General features: G+C 42.2%; 2 protein-coding genes across 5 annotated transcripts in view; both read right to left on the bottom strand.

The window, feature by feature from the left end:
- Positions 1-24,463, bottom strand: part of IMMP2L (inner mitochondrial membrane peptidase subunit 2) — a 1,808,057-nt gene that overhangs the window by 1,608,743 nt on the left and 174,851 nt on the right. The gene's annotated exons all lie outside the window — the stretch shown is intronic.
- Positions 2,274-7,448, bottom strand: LOC141131990 (C-C chemokine receptor type 4-like). The gene is made up of 2 exons (XM_073619896.1): positions 7,067-7,448; positions 2,274-6,846 (listed from the first exon to the last, which is right to left on the bottom strand). Exon 2 carries the CDS (start codon positions 6,836-6,838, stop codon positions 5,753-5,755), a length of 1,086 nt encoding a protein of 361 aa, XP_073475997.1. The 5' UTR covers positions 6,839-6,846; positions 7,067-7,448; the 3' UTR covers positions 2,274-5,752.

Below are 24,463 nucleotides of genomic sequence, written 5' to 3'. Positions count from 1 at the left end.
CTATACTACCATTTACCTTGAGGAGAGAGCCTAACGTGTCTGGAGGAGAGCGATGCACCTATGCACCTTAAGTTATCCCCAAAACCGAGCTTAACCTCAGTGTGACAGTGAGGTCATAAGCTTAGGTGAGTGCCCATTCTTGAGCACATGGTGACTGCAAGTTGTGATGGTAGTTGGGAACAAGATCTCGCTTCCTTCACGCACTGTATGGTGGACGGGACATCTAAGCTTGTGGCTCCAATGCACCATTTACATTCCTTTATGTCAGTGGTTTGCTATCTCTTTCTGCTTTTAATGTGAAGTACACAGAGAGTATCCAGGGAGACCTGATAATCGTTTATGCCACATGAGTCAACGGGAGCTGATAATGCTAACATGAGTCGCTTTTAATTGAGTTTGAACCTCAATCTAACAGCGAGTTCAAATAAGAAGGTGAGCGGCCATTGTTACATGCGATTTGAATGCATCAGGTTGGTTGATTTTTGGGAGGAGGATCCCACCACAATTGCAGATTGAATACAGGCATTTAAGGAAAAAGGACTATTCATGGACACAGATTGAATTTTGTTTGCTGTGCACTATTACATATTATTTTGGTCCATGCATGTGAAGTGAAATCACTGTGAGGTGTTATAGCTTGCAACAAATGTTTGGGTTGTTCATTCACAATTCTTTTTGGTTATAATATTTTTTGACTACAAAAGTGATTGTGCTGATAGATCACAGTTTTAGGTTTAAATTGTTACTAAACCTAAAAACTTTTCTTACCTTAATGCATGCTTTGGTCTCAGGTCCTTCCAGTGTAGAGTAACTGCAGCTACTATGCCTACCCTCCCCTCCTCCTGCAAAATCACAGGAGCCTTTGTATTATATGAACTTATTAATAAAATACAATGGCTTTGGTGAATGGGCAGCAGAGCAAAGGGGCGTACATAGGTATCGTTTGTATTTTTCTCCTCTCACAGCCCAAGGTGTATCCCCCAGGAGAGCAACAAACATGTCAGCTGTAAATAATACAGATAAATCCAGGAGGAGGCAAGTACCTCATTTGACTTATCTTATATTATGCATGCACATAATACAATGTGTCTGAATTCCTAGAAATTAGTTTTAAGTTAGCTTCTACATCTTCAAAGAGTAACACTGTAGAGATGCAAGTTTGAAAGAAGGTGAGAGCAATCGATTTCAACACAGGAGAGGACTCGCCACAAGTGTGGGGAAAAAAAATCAGTTTGGGGTTATGCTTTAATTAGCGATACACAACAATGCAAGGGACTACTGTCATCATGGGGTCAGCAGGAAAAGGGAGAGACAACAGATAAAGAAGACAGCAATATTCAGATTAAAGACAAAAGTTAGGATAGAATGGTCAACCTAAACATATTATAAATACAGCAGGGAAGGGTTAGAGCCTCTGTCAGGTTTTAATTACTATCTGGGGCCCTATTGAGGATATAATTCTATGCATCAAGACAGAAAATGAGGGAAATCCATGCAAAAGAAACAAAGATAAAACACATTTTTAGAGATGTTTAAGAGAACGATTCAGACTTCTGACTGTTTTTATAGCCGGTTTTGCCTTTCTGGCCCATTCATGCCTGCACTCCCATTTGCCACTTACAATGATACTAAAATCTCGTTTTTCTTTTCTTTTAAATATAACAAACATGTCATACTTGCCTATTCTATGCAGTGGTTTTGCACAGAGCAACCCAGATCCTTCTCTTCTTGGGACCCACTTCAGTGCTCCTGGCCCCTCCCTCCTGTTGAGTGCCCCCACAGCAAGCAGCTTGCTATGGGGGCACCCGAGCCAAGCCACAGCTCCTTGTGTCCATTCAGACACAGAGCCACAGCCCGGCCCGGCCCCACCCCCTTTCTCTCCTCATTGGCTCACTGACTTTGATTGACAGCAGCACAAGCCAATGTCATCGCTTGCTGCTGTCTCAGTCAATGAGGAGGGGAGTCCTGGACAGTCAAGTCTCTCGTGCAACATCGCTAGATCTAGATGGACCTCAGGTAAATATTAGGGGGGCTGAGGGGGGGCTGCTGCACACAGAAGATTTTTTATCTTAATGCATACAATGCATTAAGATAAAAAGCCTTCTGACTTTACAACCACTTTAAAGCAGTTGTAAACCCTGCTTGATCATTTTTACCTACAGGTAAGCCTATAATAAGGCTTACCTGTAGGTAAAATGAATATCTCCTAAACATGCATCATTTTGGAAATATTCACCCTGAATGCAGCCACTGACATCACTGGCGCATGCGCTAAAGGTCCGGCATACCTTGCTGGAACTTCAGAGCTTTGTGCCGGAACTGAGGGCTCCCGTGCGCATGCGCGGGAATTATGTCATTGCTGCTCCAGCCAATTACAGCGCCGAAGCTCGCGAACCCAGAAGAAAGATGGGGGAACATGTTAGCCCTCTCAGTGGCCACTTTACAGAGCTGGAGGGCTTCATTCCAAGGTGAGCTTTTCATAACGTGCTAGTATGCGATGCGATGCATACTAGCACATTATACCATTGCCTTGCAGGCTTTGTTTTTTTTTTTGGGAAAATCCATGGTTTACAACCGCTTTAAGGTTTCACAGAAAATGGGAGAATTAAAAAAAAACTAATCTATGCGCCACTTTTTTTTTTTTAACTAGGTTCATACTAACCTGAGCTCTACCATTTCATGCATAATGTTCAACATTTACCAATTCCACATATAGTGGCTATATTGTTTAAAAGTTATCTGACCAAAGTATATGTACCTGTACAATAAGGAGCTTAAAAATAACAGTCATGCAAACTGCAAATAAGGCTTTATTCATATCTATGTGTTGTGGTGCATTTCAGATGCTGTGCACTGTAGGTATGTTTTACATGTGTTTAATGCATGTTTGGTTGAAAACTGCATCAAAAATACAGCAAGCATGCCTTTTTTTTTTTAAATTGCACTGAACCCACAATGCTCCTAAATGCACCAGTATGAGTAAAGCCTAACAACCTGGACAAAATAAAGAACCGCAACAGCATTTTCTAAATTACACAAATATTTATTTTAGGTAAAACCACAAGAGTACTTATGTTTTTCCAAGCATTAGAAAGAAAGGTACATTAAAAAGTACAATCCACAATCCCCCATCTACAACTAAGTGATGCCATCTAGATAGTTAATTGTGGTTCAGACTTTGTGCAGCCCAAACTGAATATTGCCATGACCACACTGAATTGTAGCTGCACAAATATAAAAGGGAAAGTGAAACACTATATTTTTGCTGTGCTACTAAGCAAAAGAAGATCAAACAAAAGTAATTATCTTAAAAGAATTAGACCTCATACGTGCGGGCGACTGGGACTGTACCAAATAAACTTCGGGTTTACTTCCCCACCCAGGAGCCACAGGTGCTGTACACAGCCACCTATAGAAATGAATGGCCTTACGCCAGTACCTAAATAACTGAGCTAATACGTTTGAATATATGACCCCGAAATCAAATAGTTTAGGTCTGAGAGCATCTGTCCGCAGGCATGCACAGCTTTACCCAGGTACCAGTGTACAGGTGTGAAAAGCTATTGACTTCTGTGTGCAGCTATAAGATAAAACCTGTGACTACCAGCCGGGGTAATACACTCAAATTTTACATTGTGTGGTTCCAGGCTCCCATGTGCATGAGGCTTAACATCATACAATTTGTACAATTTTCCTTTACCAGATTTACCAAACCATATAATATGACGTCAAACCCAAACACTTCCAATTTGTATGCAATCAGGCCGGCCCTTGTACTACATAGTTGAAGGTAAATCTAGAGGAAATTGAAGAATTAAATTGTATAATGTATGGTCAGCTTTAATCTTTGAAAACTGTTTCCTGTAAAATAAATATTCAACAAATAGGAATCATTAAAAAAAACACATAAAATCAGGGCTAAAGATCATAAAAGTGCAAAGTGCGAGAAAAATGCAATGTGCAAACAATCAAATATTAGATCATTATTATAATGCCACATAAATGAATAACCTGCATGGACGGCATCACATACGTTAAGTCGATACTCGCAGCTTTTCTTCCACACGAGCTGACAGTCTGTTGGGATATATTACTTCTGCTTTTATACAAGAATGCTGAAGGTACTGCTTATACATTTTGAATAAAGAGGTTGGAATGTAAACAGGCTTCACTATGCTTGGCTTTTTTCTGTACAATTGACCTGAATGGAGCAGTTATCGAGTGGCCACCATTTACCTTGATGCCGGGTTATCACACGCTTCTTTGACCATTATAATTTATGGTCCACGCTATTCGGTAAGAGGCGTACGTTAATTGTTAGTGTATGGTGGCAGAGCTCGTCTATCAACTTTACTTACAACTTTTGCACTTTACGGGAAAAAAATTTTCACTTTATGGACACTTTTCTTGGTTCCAAATTAAATAGGACTATCGTTTTCATTGCTACATATGTTTTGCACAATTGTGATGTTTATCATTACTATGTAATGTCTTCACTTACTATTGTTGGCATAATTTGCACTTTATTTGGGGTTATTCATTAATGTACGATTATAATAATGATCTAATATTTGATTTTTTGCACATTGCATTTTTCTCGCACATTGCACTTTTATGATCTTTTGCGCTGCTCTTATGTATTTTTTTGAATTTTACTAACAGCTGGTGTCACGATTGATTAAGTGGCTGTTTGCTATTTTTGTTTCTGATCTAGATTGGATACTTTTTGGATTTGTTAAATAGGAATAATTGTAATGATTCTTTGAATCCAAACATATCCCTCATATCCAATGTTCTCACATTAAGGTCAGCAATTGGAGAACTTTGACAGGTTTACAAGGCTGCGTTAGCACTTTGCAAATATGGTGTGTACAATGTAATAATTTCATGAAACAGCAAACTACTCTGTATAATTTTTAATTGCATCACATCATCTACACCAGGGATATGCCATTAGCGGACCTCCAGCTGTTGCAAAACTACAAGTCTCATCATGCCTCTGCCCCTGGGTGTCATGCTTGTGGCTGTCAGAGACTTGCTATGCCTCATGGGACTTGTAGTTCTGCAACAGCTGGAGGTCCGCTAATTGCATATCCCTGATCTACACAATAGAAACATATTTACACTATTTGAGAAGTATAGATTTGTGCGGCTAGGCATGTGGTCATAAAGGCCATCACAGCAAAATGCTTAGCCCAAGCAAAAAAGTATAGAGCACAGTTTTTACATACATGATTATCCATTGTTACCAATAGGCCATGTTCACACTACATGCTGTGTAGATGTGCACTTGGTGGTAATAGTACACTCTGCATTTAAACACAGCCTAACACACTACAAGGTGCAGTGCACATTAAGGGAAACAAAGTACTTTGGCTTTTGCTTTAGGAAAAAATGTATATCAAAGCAACACAATAAAAATAGCAGGTCTACTGAAGTACATTTAATGCATACTGAACATAATGCATGTGGTGTGAATCCAGCCCTACTGAGAGATCATCAAGTTTGCAGGCAGGTGCTGTCCCCTAGTTACCATGTTTATCGTCTTTGGGAGGAAGCATTTCAAATGTTAACATTGTGTGCTTAACAATAATCTGCAAGTGCTGTAGAGTTTGTCCTCAACTGTTAAAAGCACAACAATCCATAATTTGGGAAGTGTTATACCCTCAGCCCAGTTTAAAAGTAAAATTAGGTGTCAGGGAATGTGGGGCCATGTTCTTCTCTTTTTGGCACTGCCACAGTGCAGGTCATGTCACACAACGGCTTCTGTAAAAGATGAAGATCGAGATTCCCTGGTACTGGAAAAACGGTCTAGAACCGAGTTTTCAAATGATCCACGTACTTTATTAACTTTCATGCATTTTAGGAGCTTGCGAAACATTCTATATAAATGCTTCTGAAAGTTTTCCCCTGCAAAAGTATAAATGATAGGATTTAAACAGCAATGGACAAATGATATTGTCTGAGTGATATCCATTGCAGTACTCAATTGTTTCGAAAAATTATCCAAATCTTCAACAGTGAAGTTAAATACGCCAAGTACTTTTAAAAACTTTAAAAATACCACAATATTATATGGAGTCCAAAAGAGAAAAAACACAGCGACAATAATAAATATCAACCTAACCGCATATTTCTTCTGCCTACTCTTACTGTTTTGTAAATTTTTAATAATACTAGAGTAACAGAAAAATAAAACGGCAAGTGGGATTATTAGGCCAAAGACATTCATTTGCAAATATGACAGTAGTGTTATTGTCACTTCGTGCTCTTTTGGAAAAGAAACCGTGCAATATTTAAATCCATCTTTTATATCCTGTTTGTGAAAAATAAAGTGAGGTAAAGAAAAGAGAAAAGAACATGCCCAAACAGACAAAGTGACAATGATGCCCAAACGTACAGTCCTAAACTTGAGTGAAAAGACCACATGGACAATTGCTAGATACCTGTCTACACTTAAGACTGTTACAAAGAAAATACTGCTGAAAAAACCAATGTAATATATTGCAGCCAGTATTTTGCACATTGCATCTCCGAATTCCCACTGGTATTTAATGGAGTATATAACAAATGGGAGGGCGAACACAAAGAGTAAGTCAGAAATTGCCATGTTAAGCAGATATATGTCAGTCACTGAAGCAAGCTTCTTAAACCATATCAGTATCCCCAAAACCAGGGCATTCCCAACAAGTCCACAGGTAAAAACGATGCTGTACAGGACAGGCTTGAAAATTTCTTCGACTAAAGTCAGATCTTTGATAGTGTATGTTACCATATCAGGATACACATAATCTTCTGTGGATGAGGTTGTCGGAAAATTCTTATTTGCAGCATCCATGCTGTCTGCTACAATCAAAAATGATTCATTGCATTAAATTCAGATACATTATTTACACATACAATTAGTATGTGTGAGATATATATACAGTATATATACTCTTATTCACATGCACTCACCTATTTATCAGGCTACAGATCTGGCATACATATATGTAAAACTACACACAAAATATATTCATGTCCATACACACACAATCATGCAAATGCATTTAGAAAATATACTTACTTCACACAAAATACAGCACAAGTTAATGATTAACGTGGCTAACAGCAAACGAGTAAATGAAGATATTCATAGAAATGTCAGGTTACTTAGCAGGATGTACAAAAAAAGCCCACATTTCCTGGGCAACTCTATATAGCCTTCCTTAAAGAAACACTATTTTTGTGTGCTGCCTATTAAAAAAAAAAAAAAAAAGATTTGCAGTAAATAAACAAAAACACACAGAAAGAATATGAAAACACAAAACATATGAATGAGCCCTTACAGTAATGCTGTGTACTGGGTAAGCCCACTTCCCCCATGTCACAGAGTCATGGGGGTGTAGAGAGAGGGACACAACTGTGACCTTCACAAATTTAGTAATCTTGCACTGGCTCCAGTGACACTTTAAAGAAGTTTGCAGCAGTGTTGCTGCAAACCGCATTGTGCAAAACTTGTCACCCAAAAGAAGCTCTTGCTCCTTTTTGAGCGACAAGCTTCACATGACGCAGTTAGCTGCGATTGCAGAGCAATTTATGGCGCAACAATTGAGCCAAAACCTAGCTGCCATTAAAAACGAATGCCACGCAAACACGCGGTGTGTTTTGATACTATTCTATTACCGTGCAATTCGAGATCTCGGGCAGAATCGCAGCAATTCTGCCCAACATTTCAAAATGCCAGATGTGAACGCCCAGTTATTGATACCCAAAGGAGGCCATGCACAATTATAGACACTAACTTTGGATCACTTTCTTCAACAAATACAATATGTTATGTTTGACTCTTGATTATTTGGCTCCTCATTATCTAGCTTTAAGACTTACTGTACATAAAAAACAGATTACTTTTTAGGTCATATATAAGCAAAATAATTGCATTTTCAGAAAGATTTCAAACTTTAAGTCTGAACTACAAGAATTCAGCGACTTTGTAAAAGGTAAAGACACACTGGGGTTGATTTATTAAAATTGAGGAGTGTGAAATGTGGTGCAGCTTTGCATAGAAACCAGAAATAGAAATAGAAATCAGCTTAAAGGGTTTTATTGTCAAAGCTTAATTGAGCAAGTTGAAGTTAGAAGCTGATTGGCTACCTTGTACAGCTGCACCAGATTTTGCACTCTCCAGGTTTAGTAAATCAACCCCACTAAGTTAAAGTGGACCTTCAGTAATTTTTTCAACTTTCCATCTATTAAATCCTCTGCCCTTGTTGTTTTAGCTTTGGATAGTAAAACTTTTTTGTCTGCCAGTAAATACCTTATACAGCCCACTTCCTGTTTCTTGTCTAGTCATTAGACTAGGCTTATGACATCATGCACAACTCTCTCTCTCACTCTTGTGAGAGTTGGCCATGAAGGGAGGGGGAGGTGTCATAAGAGAGCCAATAAGAGCTGCAGAGCTAGAGATGTGCTTCTGTGTGTGTGTGTGTGTATGTGTATGTGTGTGTGTAAATCCAGGAAGTGAACAGGCAGCAGCTTCAGCTGCCCACAGTTAAAATGGCTGCAGCCAGACTTAGTAGAGGGAGATTTCTGCAGCATATTTGGCAAGTACAGAATCACAGTATATATGAAATAATATGCAAAGTGGTTGGAGGGAAGCTTCAGAATGACAAAAATGTTTTTATTACAAATTATGTGAGCAGACTGCAGTTCCACTTTAAGTACAAGGAGCTGCATGGTATTTCCTAGGCTTATTTTTCATATTTATATTTGACAGGTTTATTGTACTTCTGGAAATTACACTCGAGACACTCAAACTTTCAGGGCTGTGAGAGGTAGCGCTACCTACGCCTCTACCCTGTAGCCCTTGAATTTTGTGAATGTGTTCACATAATACAAAGGCTTCTGTGAATGGGCAGGAAGAGGAGCGACTCTCTGGTGTGCTGTCATGTTGGAACAGGGAGGGGCCATCCCCAAATTGTTCCCACAAAGTTGGGAGCATTGAGCATGGAATTGTCCAAAATGTCTTGTTATGCTGATGCCGTAACTTCAACCTGACTTCAACCTGATAGAACACCTTTGAGATGAATTAGAGCGAAGAATGCAAGCCAGGCCTTCTCGTCCACATCAGTGCCTGACCTCACAAATGCGCTTCTGGAAGAATGGTCTAACATTCCCATAGACACACTCCTAAACCTTGTGGGCAGCCCTCCCAGAAGAGCTGAAGCTTCACACTTGACTAAATTTCTGATGCTCAACAAACGCTTCTATAGCGTTTGTATGTCATTAGTATGGCCATCAATGAGCTTTAGAATGGGGCATTTTACAAGCGTTAAAAATGCTCCCTAAATACCCTAGTGTTTAAAGCTGCTGATTGATCTTCAGCTTGTACCGTGAGCCTGTGATCCTTGTTCCTGAAAATCCTTTGCTACCAACCAGGCTTGTTCTTGACTATTCTCCTGCCTGTCTCCTGACCTGACCTTGGCTTGTCCACAGATATTCTCTACTATCTCCTGTGTCTGACTTTGGCTTCCCCTCTGACACTGCCTGCTCTGTTATCTTCCTGGTTCTGAAATATGGCTTGAACTGACTTCCCATTATCTCACTGCTACTACAGACCTGCCATGTATCACAGGCGCCACCTGTTTGCAACAACTACTGAGCACATCAAAAACCCTTCCGAGTTCCTCTGCAAAGAACATCACTGGTGACCTGTGCTACTTTGAGCCTGGCTCCTCCTCTTCTCACTTTCAGGGGAGTCTGGAACTTAGCCGCAAGGGAAGCCCTCTCTCCATTGGCCTCCAGCACTAGGTACATGATAGTATCAATCAGCCAATATGTCTGAGGCCAAGAGAGGTGCTGCGGCGATGGAGGCTCTCTGTCCGCAGGCAACCACACTTACACAAGCCATCAAGGATTTGCAAAAAGGATACTTCCAGCTTGAAGGACGAATGCACACCCTTACTACTACAGTGACTTCCACAGAACCTAAACCAGCTATGAGCCCCAACCCTTTAGCTGCTCCTTCAAATTCTCTGCCTGCTGCTCCAGCTGCCATGTTACTTCCTTCACCAGAACCCAGAGTTCCCACTCCTGAGTGCTTTTCAGGGGATCAACAAACGTTCAGGACCTTCAGGAACGCATGTGAACTTTATTTTGCTTTGCAACCAAGGACTTTCATACTTGAGACGGTCAAAGTAGGATTCATTATTTCTCTACTGTCTGATGAGCCACAGTCCTGGGCCCATAACCTATTGGAGCAAAAGAATACAGCACTGAACTTTGTTTCTACATTCTTTGAGGCCATGGCTGTCCTTTAGGATGACCCACAGAGGTCTGTTACTGCTGAGTCTGCCCTCCATACCGTTGTACAAGGCCCACGACCTGTGGAAGACTACATTGTGGAGTTCTGTAAGTGGTCAGCTGATACCAGATGGAATGTTGCTGCTTTAAAATACTAGTTCTGTTTAGGCTTAGCTGAGACCCTTAAGGACAAATTGGCCCAGATCAAGTCTCCTACCTCCCCTGAGAATCTCATCCAAGTCTCCATACAGTTGGATAGATGCCTAGGGGAGAGAGCTTCCAGCCCACATGGGTTTTGCTAAGGGTCCCAGGTCCAACCACTTCTACCCCGGCTCCTCAACCTTCTAGTTCATCTGATGTGGAACCTATGCAAACAATCTCTGTCTGTATTGCAGATCCTCGGGCCATTTCCTCCACAATTGTCCTATCCGACCAAGTAAGCCCCATCAACCATCCCCTTTGTATCTATAGTCTGGGACTCAATCCACCCACATTGTTCTTCCCATCTCATTGCAGGTGGCTGGAAAGGGAGTAAACCTGCGGGTCTGCGGTTGCTTCATAGACATTAATCTTGTGAAAGACTTGCATATTCCTCTCAAGCTGAAGGAGCAAAGACTCGATATACACTTAGCGGATGGCACCACTCCCAGCTCAGGACCTGTTACCCAGGAGACCATTCCTATCTTAGCAACCACATATACAGGTCACTAAGAACTCCTCCGGTTCAATGTTATCAGGTCTCCCATATTCCCAGTCATCCTAGGAATATCCTGGTTGCGGGCCCACAACCCACAAATTGACTGTTTCAAGGGAGAAATCACTTTCTCATCTAACTACTGTGAACAACACTGTGGCATCCCCATGCATGATGATTCTCCCGTGTGTTTTTCCATCAGCCCTTAACGGATACCAGTCTTGCTGTCCCACGAGTTTACCACGATTTCCTGGACGTATTCGACAAAAGGAAAGCCAATACTCTGCCCCGATCCTATGATTGTCCGATCAAATTACTTCCTGGAGCAGAGATACCTTTTGGGTGCATCGTTCCACTGTTTGAGACTGAGCTTGAAGCCCTCCAACAGTACATTAATGGCAAGGGATTCATCCGTCCCTCTTCCTCACTGGCCAGAGCAGGTGTCTTCTTCGTTGAGAAAAAGGATCACTCCCTCAGACCATGTGTTGACTACAGGGAGCTTAACAAGATCACTATCAAGAATAGGTAACCACTTTCCCTTGTTCCGGAATTATTTCAGAGGTTCCGAGCAGCCTGGGTATTCACAAAGTTGGACTTAAGGGGGGCCTACAACCTAGTCCGCATAAGGGAAGGGGATGAATGGAAAACCGCCTTACAAACGCGCTTCGATCATTTTGAATACCTTGTGATGCCCTTTGGGGCTTTCTAATGCTCCTGCAACGTTCCAGCACTTCGTGAACAACATCTTCCGAGAGGACCTCGACCTTTTCCTCATTGTCTATCTGGATGACATACTGATCTTCTCAGCCTCGCTCGAGCTCCATCGAGACCATGTCAAAAAGGTGCTAAATACCCTAAGAACTCATGGCTTGTACGCCAAAGCAGAAAAATGCGAGTTCGAGAAACAATCCATTCAGCTCTTGGGACTCATAATCTCTGCTGAGGGAATTTCTATCGATCCTCAGAAGGGCTCAGCAATTATGGTAGGGCCCATACCTTTGGACAGAACAGGGAGTCCAAAGATTCATGGGCTTTGCTAACTTTTACTGGAAATTTATCAAGGGTTTCTCAACTATCATTGCCCTGATTACGAGAGATGGGCGAACGTTCAGCCCACGCATAAGTTCGGGCCGAACTTTGGTTGTTTGGCGTTCAGCGAACAACTAACATGTATCAATGCAAAAAAAAGTTTAAAAAAAGGCTGTTTTTTCGGGAGCAGTGATTTTGATAATGCTTAAAGTAAAACAATAAAAATGAAATATTCCTTTAAATATTGTGCCTGGGGGGTGTCTATAGTATGCTTGTAAAGTGGCGCAGTTTTCCCGTGTTTAGAACAGTACCACAGCAAAATGACATTTCTAAAGGAAAAAAAGTCATTTAAAATGGGTCGCGGCTGTAATGAATTGTCGGGTCTTGGCAATATAGATAAAAAGCATTGAAAAAAGCGGCATGGGTCCCCCCCCCCTGCCCTTCAGGCCTGGTATGGATATTAAGGGGAACCCTGCGCCAAATAAAAAAAAAATGGCGTAGGGGTCGCCCTCAAAATTCATACCAGACCCTTATCTGAGCACACAACCTGGCAGGCCGCAGGAAAAGAGGGGGGGACAAGAGAGCGCCCCCCTCCTGAACTGTACCAGGCCACATGCCCTCACAACATGGGGAGGGTGCTTTGGAGTAGCCCCCCAAAGCACCTTGTCCCCATATTGATGGGGACAAGGGCCTCATCCCCACAACCCTTGCCCGGTGGTTGTGAGGTTCTGCGGGTGGGGGGGCTTATCGGAATCTGGAAACACCCTTTAACAAGGAGACCCCAGATCCTGGCCTCCCCCCTATATGAATTCGTACCAGGTACATTGTACCCCTACCATTTCACAAAGTGTCAAAAATAGTAAAAAAGACAGGAGACACTTTGGGACAAGTCCTTTATTAAAAAATAAAAAAATAAAAATGTCCCACGATGTAGATCCATCCATTAAAATGAGCACTTTTGATTTTTCAAGTTCGTGTCCCATAGACTTTAACGGTGTTCGTGTGTTCATCCAAATTTTTTGGCTGTTCGCAAGTTCTGGTGCGAACTGAACCGAAAAGGGGGGGTGTTCGGCTCATCTTTACCGATTACTTAGCTCACTCGCTCACATACACGCTCTTTGGAATCAAGAATCCCAAGCAGCCTTCGAACAGCTGAAAGCCCTATTTACCTCTGCCCCGTGTTACAACATCCAGACCCAGCACTCCCTTTCGTTCTCGAGGTAGACACCTCCGAAGTAGCAACTGGAGCAGTGCTCTCTCAACATCAGGGTCCAAAGGCTCTGCTTCACCCAGCAGCCTTTTATTCCAAGAGACTAAACCAGGCTGAAAGGAATTATGACGTGGGTGCTAGGGAGCTCCTATCAAGTAGCCTTTGAGGAGTGGAGTTACCTGCTGGAGGGTGCTAGTCACCCAATCATGATCTTTACAGATCACAAGAACTTGGAGTACTTGAAATCCGCTAAACACCTAAGACCTTGGCAGGCTAGATGGGCCTTTCTTTTTCTCCAAGTTTAGTTTCCATTTGACGTACCGACCAGGATCCAAGAACGGGAAGGCGGATGCCCTATCCCGGATGTTCCCTGAATCTTCTGAACCTGTTCCCCCAAGCACCATTATTTCTGCTCAAATTTTTTTGCTAGTTCAGCCCAGTCTGGAATCATTCATCAGGCAGGCTTCCTCATCATGTCCCGAATCTGAACAAACCTCACTAAGAAAGCAGGATGGATTGCTGTGGCACCAAGATAAGGTCTTCATACCTCTGGACGCAAGGCCTCAGGTTCTCAAGACATTTAATGACCACCAGCTAGCCGGACACTTTGGAGCTCGTAAAACTTGCAAGCTCATCCAACGGGCCTTCTGGTTTTCTAACCTTAGCCGGGACTGTAGGGCCTATGTCAATTCCTGCACAGTGTGTCTATGCAGCAAGGGCATCAAAGCTAAAGCCTGGTTATTGAGGCCCCTACCCATCCCTAACTATCCTTGGGAGATGATCTCTATGGATTTCATTGTTGACCTACCTCCCTCTGAAGGATTTACCACCATTTTGGTAGTGGTAGATCGGCTGTCTAAGATGGCTCACTTCCTGCCCATGGTGGGTACTCACGCTACAGAAACTACCCACATCTTCATCAAAGAGATCATTAGACTCCACGGCTTGCCCAGTAACATTGTTTCAGATCGAGACTGTTTTGGAGAACTCTCTGTAATGCACTGCAAGTGGAACTTTGCCTTTCATCAGCCTACCATTCTCAAAGTAACAGACAAACCGAACACACAAATCAGACCCTGGAGCAATATTTGCATTGTTTTTCTGCTTCCTCTCAAGACGACTGGGCATCTCTGCTTCCACTGGCGGAATTTGCCAACAACAACTCTTTACATTCAGCAACTAACCAATCTCCATTCTGGGCCAGTTACAGATTTAACCCTTCCACTCTGCCACAAACAATGTCTGAATCAACAGTACCCGCTGTGCAAGACAGGCTTACCTTCATACAAAACAACTACCAAACCCTTCAAAACTGCAGACAAAGTGCCCAAACGGATTACAAGAGATTCTTTGACAAGAAACAAAGGGGTAATCCTTCCCTTAAAATCAGGGACAAGGTGTGGCTGTCAACTGTGAACCTAAAACTACCATGCTCATCAAGGAAGTTGGGGCAAGATATATTGGTCTTTTCCAAATTAAGCGTGAGATAAACCCATTGGTATTTGAGCTGTCCCTGCCTGACTCTTACAGGATCCACCCGGTCTTTCACGTTTCTCTTCTCAAGCCAGCCATTCCTGACCCATTCCCAGGATGAGTGGAACCACCTCCTCCACTGGTAACTGTTGGAGAGGAAACAGAGTATGCGGTGGAGTAAGTTCTGGATTTCAGGAAGCAAGGTAGGCAGATCCAATATCTGATTAAATGGAAGTGGTATCCACCCGAAGAAAGCTCTTGGGAACCCAAAGCCAATATACATGCCCCCAGACTTCTCTGTGAGTTTCGGGTCAAATACCCAGGGGAAAATTGCCCAAATGGGCATCTGGAGGCTGCCCGTCGGGGGGGGGGGCACTGTAGGAACCAATGGTAGGAGAAGGGCTCTAGGACCCAGCATCCGTCAAGGCACCAACAGTAGAAGAAGGGCTCTAGGACCCAGCATCTCTACCAGCACGTCACATGGGTCTTTATAAGGAAATGTGTTAGTGTTCAAAGCTGCTGATTGCTTGTACCGTGACCCTGTGATCCTTGTTCCTGAAAATCCTTTACTACAAACCCGGCTCGTCCTTGACTATTCTCCTGCCTGTCTTCTGACCTGACCTCGGCTTGTCCACAGATATTTTCTATTGTCTCCTGTGTCTGACTTTGGCTTCCCCTCTGACACTGCCTTCTCTGTTATCCTCCTGGCTCCGAACTCTGGCTTGAACTGACTTCCCATTATCTCAGTGCTACAACAGACCTGCCACGTCACATAGGTGCCACCTGTCTGCAGTAACTACTAAATACATCAGAAATCCTTCTGAGTTTCTCTGCAAATAACATCACTGGCGACCTGTGCTACCTGACTCCTTCTGTTCTCACTTTCAGGGGAGTCTGGAACTTAGCCGCAAGGGAAGCCTTCTCTTCATTGGCCTCCAGCAGCAGGTACGTGATAGTGGGGCAACTTAATATTGAACCCTACAGACTAAGACTGGGATGCCATTAAAGTTCACATGTGAGCAAAGGCAGGCATCCTAATACTTTTGGTAATATAAATAAATATAATGTATCTACTATCTAATGGTAATGATAGAAATGCTGACCAGGAACATGTAAAATACATAATAAAGTCAGGTTGCCTGTGTTACATACAGTACTTGTTATGGTTATTAGAGCCATCAGATCAGAATTTGACTGGCGCATACTTTTACACTGCAAATCCTGAGTAATTAGATAGTGGACTGTTTAGAGAGGGTTGGCATTATTTATTTTCAAAACAGCAATATAATGATCTATTCTGTTAATCTTCCTAAACATGACTATGTTGTCAGCAAATATTACCATATGTTGTCTACCTAGGCAGGTGGTGAATTAGCAAGTTATATTCCATGCGGCTATAGGCATCTCACAATAACTTTGGGTGCAAGTGCACCTATCCTTCGCTGGGTTTGCAAACTTTTTAACATTCAGTATTATTTTTAGGACTTGTTTTCTATAACCGTTTACCATCTCACAATATGAGAGCAATACATTCACAATTCTTCTCAAAATCTGTTTAAAATGGTCAGCAAGTTGCAGAATGGGTAAAGGTTTCTATATGCCAGAAGGCTTAATCACAACTGCTTATTATACATTTGGAGGCATCATTGCCTTATTGCTTATTCTGGCACAAAATAGGTTCTGCAACAGCTTTGTTTCATTGTGACAGCTTGTCGTGTTCTCCAATTCTGCCGCCCTAAAGAATATTGCGTCACTGATCTGTACCCTGTCACTAAGATTTAGATTAAAGGCTCTATTACTGCTTGGGAAAAATACTTAAACATATGCAGACTATGTTAAGGTTCCAAAAACTAAGATATGCCAACATAGCAGCACTATTGGTTTCCATCTGTCCATTATAAAATGTCCCTAAAATACATTGATAAATTTTTCATCAACATTCCACAGCACTTTTTTTTTTCCAATAATGTTAACTTATGATGCAAACAGTATTGCAGCAATGTATAAAATTGTGCTGAAATGCAATCTGCAGAGGGTGTCAATTTACAACTGATAAAATAAAGAGTCAGGCATTTTATTTAATTTTCTTTAACTTATACATGAGAACACAATTCAGAGTTATAAATGACACAATTTTCTGATTCCACTGGAAGGACTGACTCCAGAGTCAGAGGACGTCAAATGTGCATGTATAAATGACTGATAGTTGAGCTATTGAAATAATTTTCTCACTATATAAAGTGTATGTCTGAAATTTCTCTCCCTCCCCCCTTGCAGTATTTGATGGCGGCAGCCTTGTGGAGACAACACAGGACAGTATCCCTGAAACGGACCATCTGCTAACTTGAAACAGGCCTGCTGATAAGAACTCTTCACTGAGGTATTTTTGCCTATCCAAACAGCTATATTAACCCATTAACGATGTACCCCTGGCGGTGTGAACATAAATCAAGGCTCACAGGCCACCCCGGGAAATACTAATATCCATGAAATTAGCGGACTTTATGAATACCTAACCTGAGTGTATTGGTATGCTCCCACATCCAGTGTGGGACTGTTCTTTTGGCTTTACGTGGGATACCTATTTGGCTCCGAAGGGTGAGCACCTTGATCTCCACATCCCATTTCTAATTTATTAAAATATCCTGAAGAAGAGACAAGGTAATGAAACATATACAGCTGTAAAAGATTCACCAAGGACAAGTGGAACCCCAGCACCTGGCGAAATGTTAACACTCTGGTGTACATTTTTTCCTCTGTGCACGGTATACATCTCTAAAGGGGTTTACACTTGATATACAGTATCCAATATTATTTTAGACAATGATTTATATTTAATTTATATTTAATTGTGGTTTTGTGTAAAAAAATATAAAGAAACTTGGAGGTTTTGTAAAGGATTTGGGAAGGATGAAATCTCTAATCCTAGGACCAGGTTGTTTTGCACACAACTTGCACCAATGATGGTGCATGTGTGTATGGGACTTTTGGTACAGTTAGGGCTATGGTTGTAGGCTGCACCCCAGAAGACAGAGGAGGTCTCTGCCCAGGTGTCAGGAGGGCTCCACCTAGGAGAGAGGTGGGAGCCACAGCAGCAAAGCTGTATAAACAAAGCTTGTGTGTGAAGACTGTCTGCAGAAGACAGACAAGGGCCTAAAGGGTAAGGCCAGAGCAGCAGTGTTCCATATGTGAACCAGGAGGGTGATAATCCATTGTTTAGTAAACCTTTCAGAGGTAAACCGATTGATTTTGTTTTCTGGTTCTGGTTCAATTTTCTTTTAATAAAAGTGGGCCAGAAAGGCCCAATGGCTCCTGCTGCTATCAATCTGCCCAATGAGGAGGAAGACAGTGGCGTTGGTGCATGTCAATGGATCAGATCGGCCTCAGGTAAGAATAGGGGGCAGCTTTGGGGGGATCCTGCAGCAGAGAAGGTTTTTTTATCTTAATGTAAAGAATGCATTAAGGTAAAAAAACCTTGAGGCTTTAGAACCATTTTAAGGCTATCGTTGCCTTTGCGGGTCTGGCTATGCAACCCTCAGATGTGTCTAATACAGTCTGCCAGACTATTGCTATCTGGCCTCAATAAACATCAGGCATGCCTATCTGCACTTTCCTATCTAATTAATGCTATCTGGGTTTTGCAGTGGGTGATCAACATTACCAGTGTGTCACACTTCCCTTTGGCCTGTCCAAGGGACCATGGGTTTTCAAGGAGGTGCTAGCCCCAGTTTTGGCTCCACTCCATCCTCAGGGGATTCATGTTGTGGGGTACCTGGACAATCTCCTGTTAAAGGACCAGTTCTCCCGGTCTGTATCAGCCAATACCAAAAGATGTATGGTGCTGCACAGCTTAGTATGGATCCTCATTGTTGAACACATCTCACAGACTGAAGTACCTGGGTCTGACATTGGATACAACGTAATCCAGTATCACATGGCCTCAGGACGAACTTCTGTCTCCATTCTCATGTCAGAGCAGGGAGGAAGCCCTCAAGTCATGCTTGTATGAGGGTCTTGAGTCTCATGGTGGTCTCTTTTGAGGTTTAATTCCAGTTTAATTCCAGACTGTTGCAATTCAACAATTTGGCTGCGTGGGACAAACAAACTTAGTCCTTGGATTGCCCAGTGCTTCTGAACCTCAAGGCAAGACTCTCCCTGATGTGGGGGGATTTCCAGTCCGGCTCTAGAGTTTGGGAATCCTTCTCTTGTGGGAAGTTCTCACAATGCATGCCTGCCTATCAGGCTAGGTAGCTAGGTCCTGAATACCTTATCGGTACAGGGGACTTCTTCTTGGAGGAAGCTCGACTTCCAATCAACATACTGGAACCCAGGGTGATTCAGTTCTCCATTGTCACTTTACTGCTAGACTCCTCTATTGTGATAACTGACAAGAATCCAGTCAGACAATGCCATGGCCATGACCTACATCATCCAAGCACCAGAAGTTGCACCGTTCCAAGGGCAACATGATCCTCTCTTGGGCAGAAATGTATGTTCTTGTCCTATCCACATTCCAGGCATGGAAATGTAGCAGGCAGACTTTCTCATTGTCTGCAACTGGATCTGGGTGATATGGCTCCCCACCCAGAAGTCTTTTAAGCCCTTTGTCATAGGTGGGAATACCATATGTAGACCTCTAGGTGCCCTAATCTAAAAACCGGACAGGTTTGTGGTCAGGTCCAGGGACCCTTGGGCTCCCATAGTGGATGCTCTGAAGTTGTGGGATCAATGCAATCTGATCTACACCTTTTCTACCCTGTCTACTTTATATACTTTATAGGATCAAAAAGAAAGGCATCCCAGTGAACCTCCTTACAATGAATTGGCCCAGGAGAATACAATATACCAACATATGGAAGCTCCTGACAGACGCTCTGTGGATTTTTCCAGATCATCAGGACTTCCTGTCCCAAGGGTCAGTGTTCCATGCTGCTGCTCAGTCACTAATTTTAATGCCATGTCTGTTGAATCCACAAACCTAATGGATAAGGGCATTTTGTATTCAGTCATCCATACGCTCTTGAAGGCTAGGAAGTTGACTTCTCGTAAAGTCTGGCATTACACCTGGATGGTCTAATTGCTTGATGAAAAGTACTTAATGGGACATATCCTATTTCCACTCTGGTCTGCACCAAAAATTGCCCTTAATTACTAATATGGGACAAATCTCAGCCTTGGCTATTCTGTTTAAATGAAAATTGGCCTATCATTCTGTGGTTGAGGCCTTTGTTAAAGGAGTAGTGAACATCTCTTCCCCGTTCATTCTTCTCAATCTGGTTTTCTTGGCTCTTCAGAAGCCATCTGTCATGATCAAGGGTCAGGTTCGAAGACCAGTTGCTATAGCAGTTGCAGGACTACCACCGACCAGCAGGATAGTTACACAGGCAGTCACCCTGGCAGATGACGCAGGCTCACCTGAGGTGCGGAGTCTAAGTACTAACGGGTGTTCACCAGAGGTCCTGATGGTGAAGATGGATTTTGCTGCGTGTTAGTACCAGGTCGCGCCCCTCAGGATCACCCCACCAGGAGGTAAGCAAGCTGGGGTCCCGTAGCGGATAAGCAGGTAAGGACAAAACAGAAGTGTGGTCAGTAAAAAAGCCAAAAGGTCAGTAACAAATAGTTGCAGGTTGGGATCAGGCAGAAGCGTAGTCGAGGAACAAGCCAAGGGTCAATAATAAGCGGTAGCGGTAGCAAATATGGACGGCAGCAGGGAAGACAGGACCGAGATACTGACTGGAGATAGCAAAATAGTCTGGCAAAGAGGAAGTGCAGAGACATGGCTTATATCAGGAAGTTCAGGAGGAGCAAAGAGTTCAAGGTTCAGCAGAAATCAAGGCACAAGGCAGGGTTTTCCAAAGGATCTGACAAGGCGCTGTCCAGCATTTAAGATGGCTCAGGGAGAAGATTTATTGCCAGATACAGCCGAGGTCCCAGGTTCAAGTCCAGGTCCTGACATCACCCTTTGAACCTATTCCCTTGACCTTACCCGTAAAGTGGTCTTTCTTGGACTCTTCTATCACAGCTGCAAGGAGAGTCTCTGGGTTAGTGGCCTTATCCTGTAAGCCTTTCTTAATATGTTGCACAAAGACGAGGTTGTCTTTAGGCATAAGGTCTCCTTTCTCCCAAAGGTGGTCTCTGTCTTTCTCCTTAACCCCTTAGCGCAGACCGTATGCACATTTGCGTTCACGGCTTTCAGGGGTTATACCGCAATGATGCATGCAGCTGCAGCTGTTTTTTTAGAGCTAAAAGCCGCTTGGTTGTTATCCCAAACGAACGGGAGAGGACGTCTCCCCCTTCCGCTGCCCTTCATCGCTCTTCCTGGGCCTCCTGTCCCACTGGGAGACCCGAACCACGATCCGGCACCTACCGCCGGCTAGACTGGAACAAAGTCGAAAACAGCTTCGATTGTGTCTCCTATCTGTAAACATGGAAGCGACGTCACAACTTCCAGTTTACTCGGCTGCCAAAGGAGCCATTTTAAAAAAAACTATAGTATTCAGAATCACTGTTTTTGGCGATCTGAATACTTTGAAGTGCAAAGGAGGGATTTGGGATTTGATCAAATTTTATTAATTTTTTTTAAGAGACAATGTAAAAAAACAAAAATAAAATAAAGAAAAAAAAAATTATATATATATATATATATATATATATATATATATATTTTAAAGCGCCCCCGTCGCCGCCAGCTCGCGCAGGAAAGAAAAAACACATCCGTACCTCGCAAACGCATATGTAAACAGTGTTCATATCACACATGTGAGGTATCACCGCAACCCTTAAGAGTGAGAGCAATAATTCTAGCAAAAGACCTCCTTTGTAACTCTAACCTGGTAACCGTTATTTTTTTTAAAGCTTCGCCTATGGAGATTTTTAGGTACAGTAATTTGTCGCCATTCCATGAGTGTGCGCAATTTCAAAGCATGACATATTAGGTATCTATTAACTCAGCGTAACATCATCTTTTACAATACACAAAAAATTGGGCTAACTTTAATGTTTCGTTTTTTTCATTCATGAAAGTGTCTTTTTTCCTCAAAAATTGTGTTTGAAAGACTGCTGAGCAAATACCGTGTGACATAGAATATTGCAATGATTGCCATTTTATTCTCTAGGGTCTCTGCTAAAAAAAATATATAGAATGTTTGGGGATTCTAAGTAATTTTCTAGCAAAAAATATGGATTTTAACCTGCAAGCAGCAAATGTCAGAAATAGGCTTAGGCATGAAAGGGTTAATCAGGATAGTGCCCATCCTCCAATCCCAGGAGACGTAATTTTTGGGGAAACATATCAGTTGGAGATCACATGTGACGTCATGGCGGCTGGCAGGCAGGGCAACACTGCAGCGTTTTATTTTACTGCTCGAATTTCATAGCCTCATTGTAAGTGTGTTCTCTTTTATTTTGTACCAACTGTTTTACGCTATGAGGCTTCTCCCTGTTTGCATGTTACATTTGCTCGCTTGATGAGTGGATCTCACCCAAGACCTGTTCAGATTTCTGTGAGAGTGTCACAGAGAGTGAGCTGCGTACACACGATTGGACATTCCGACAATGAAATCCTGGGATTTATTTCCGACGGATGTTGGCTCAAGCTTGTCTTGCATACACACAGTCGCACAAATGTTGTCGGAAATTCCTATCATCAAGAACACGCTGACGTACAACACGTATGACGGCACTATAAAGAGGAAGTTCAATAGCCAGTGTGACACCCTTTGGGCTCCTTCTGCTAATCTTGTGTTAGTAGAAGTTTGGTGAGAGACGATTCGTGCTTTTCAGCCTCGTGCTTTTCAGATCGTTACTACTCTTCAGTTTGTGCTTGTGGGTTCGTATCTGATTTTTAGTGCGTGTAGTCATTTCAAATCAGGTTTTCAGTGTGTATTTTTATATTACGTATTTGATTCACAGTGCGTTCTTGTCCGCTCGTTTCTGATTTTCAGCTCGCTCTTCTCAGGCCTTTCTGATTTTCAGTGCATTCTTGTCTGCTCCTTTCTGATTTTTAGCTCGCTCTTCTCAGGACTTTCTGATTTTCAGTGCGTTCTTGTCCGCTTGATTCTGATTTTCAGCTCACTCTTCTCAGGCCTTTCTGATCTGATTTTCAGTGCGTTCTTGTATGCTCGTTTCTGATTTTCAGCTCGCTCTTCTCAGGCCTTTCTGATTTTCAGTGCGTTCTGTTAGTTCGTTCTGACCACCCGACCATTTTGAAGCCATGTTGCAGGTACTTACTCATTGTACAGCTCGTGCTGTGCAGGGGCTTGGTGTTGGGGTTCTTACTTTGACCTAAGTCCAGTCCATGAGGAGGAGTTAATGGATGAAGAATTGTTTGCTCCAGCGTGACCAATTCTCTCATATGCCTTTGTTGCGGGAGATCCGTGAGAATAATCCTGATGTTTTCAGGAATTATCTCCAGATGACGGACCTCGTTTTTCACCGTCTGTTGGCTTTGCTGTCCCCTTATATTATGAAGCAGGACACCTGCATGCGGCAAGCCATCACTCCCGAGCAGAGGCTAGTCACTTGCGATACTTGGCGATGGGGAGAAGTCTGCAGGACATCAAGTTCTCAACAGGCATCTCCCCCCAGGCTCTGGGGATCATTATTCCAGAGACCTGTTCTGCCATCATTCAGGTCCTGCAGAAGGACTATATTAGGGTAAGTTTTTTCCTTTAACATCACATTATATGTATTTAAATAAATGTATTTTAAAAATAAATTTGTATTTTAAAATGAAAAATATGTCCTTTGATTTACTCCTTGTGTTTCCTTTAGCTGTCTCCTAGGTTCTCCAATGTTTTTTTTCTGGCCATTTTCTTCAATAGTTTCGATGTAATTTCTTTGATACACGAGGTGACAATCTCTTCTTCAGCTAACTATTATTTATGTTGTGGGTCTGCTACACACACACCTTCTTTCTGTTATTAATGTATGTAATGCATTAATGTAAATAATATTCATCATTTTTAGCACCCTGAATTAATTTTTTGGAGTGACGATAATGGATGTATGCAAATTATAAAGCACTATGGGTGTTATTTACTAAAGGAGAATCCACTTTGCACTACAAGTGCCCTGAAAAAGTGCACTTGAAAGTGCACTTGTAGTGCAAAGTGGATTTGCCTTTAGGAAATAGCCCCCATTGTCACTGTAAACACCAACTTAAGCAAAAAACTGCTATTGAGCATTGAAAGAAGAAGCCACACATTTTTGAGTAGAAACATTTTTACTCTGTGCACATTCACATGTGCGTTTAGAAAAGGGTTTTTGAACCAACCAACATATTTTTTGGAATATATAGTTTTTTTTGGGACAGTAGAAATATCCTTTTTTGTGGTAAACAGGCATGTTTTTCAAAACATAAAACAATACAGAACTCAGGAACTTAAAAAGTTCAACTTTGATAAATTGAAGGCAATATCAGACATTATCAAAGAAAGAGGATGAGAGGGGTGAGCAGCGCTACCTGTGTGCCAAATAATGATCTGCCAGATCACTCTTTAGTGGCTAAGTAGTTAAAAAACACAGTGATATTGTGATAAGAATTACAGCAAAACAGTTAACAGAAAAGTGGTAGTGTGATAATTATGATAGCTCGCCTACACCAGTAGGTAAATGCTAAAGCCCTCTGAGTGTGGGCATCAATCCTACACAGGAAAACTTATCACCAAAAATGTAATTAAACTTTATAAATTAGTGGATCCCATAATACTGTGTACAAATGATAATGAATCCTCTCCTTATATCAATGCATATAAAATCCAAACATGAATTGC

This window comes from Aquarana catesbeiana, linkage group LG03 (genome assembly GCF_042186555.1).
Source record: "Aquarana catesbeiana isolate 2022-GZ linkage group LG03, ASM4218655v1, whole genome shotgun sequence".
Lineage (NCBI taxonomy): Eukaryota > Metazoa > Chordata > Amphibia > Anura > Ranidae > Aquarana > Aquarana catesbeiana.
The sequence above is the reverse complement of the archived record's forward strand: the minus strand, read 5'-3'. Positions and strand labels throughout refer to the sequence as shown.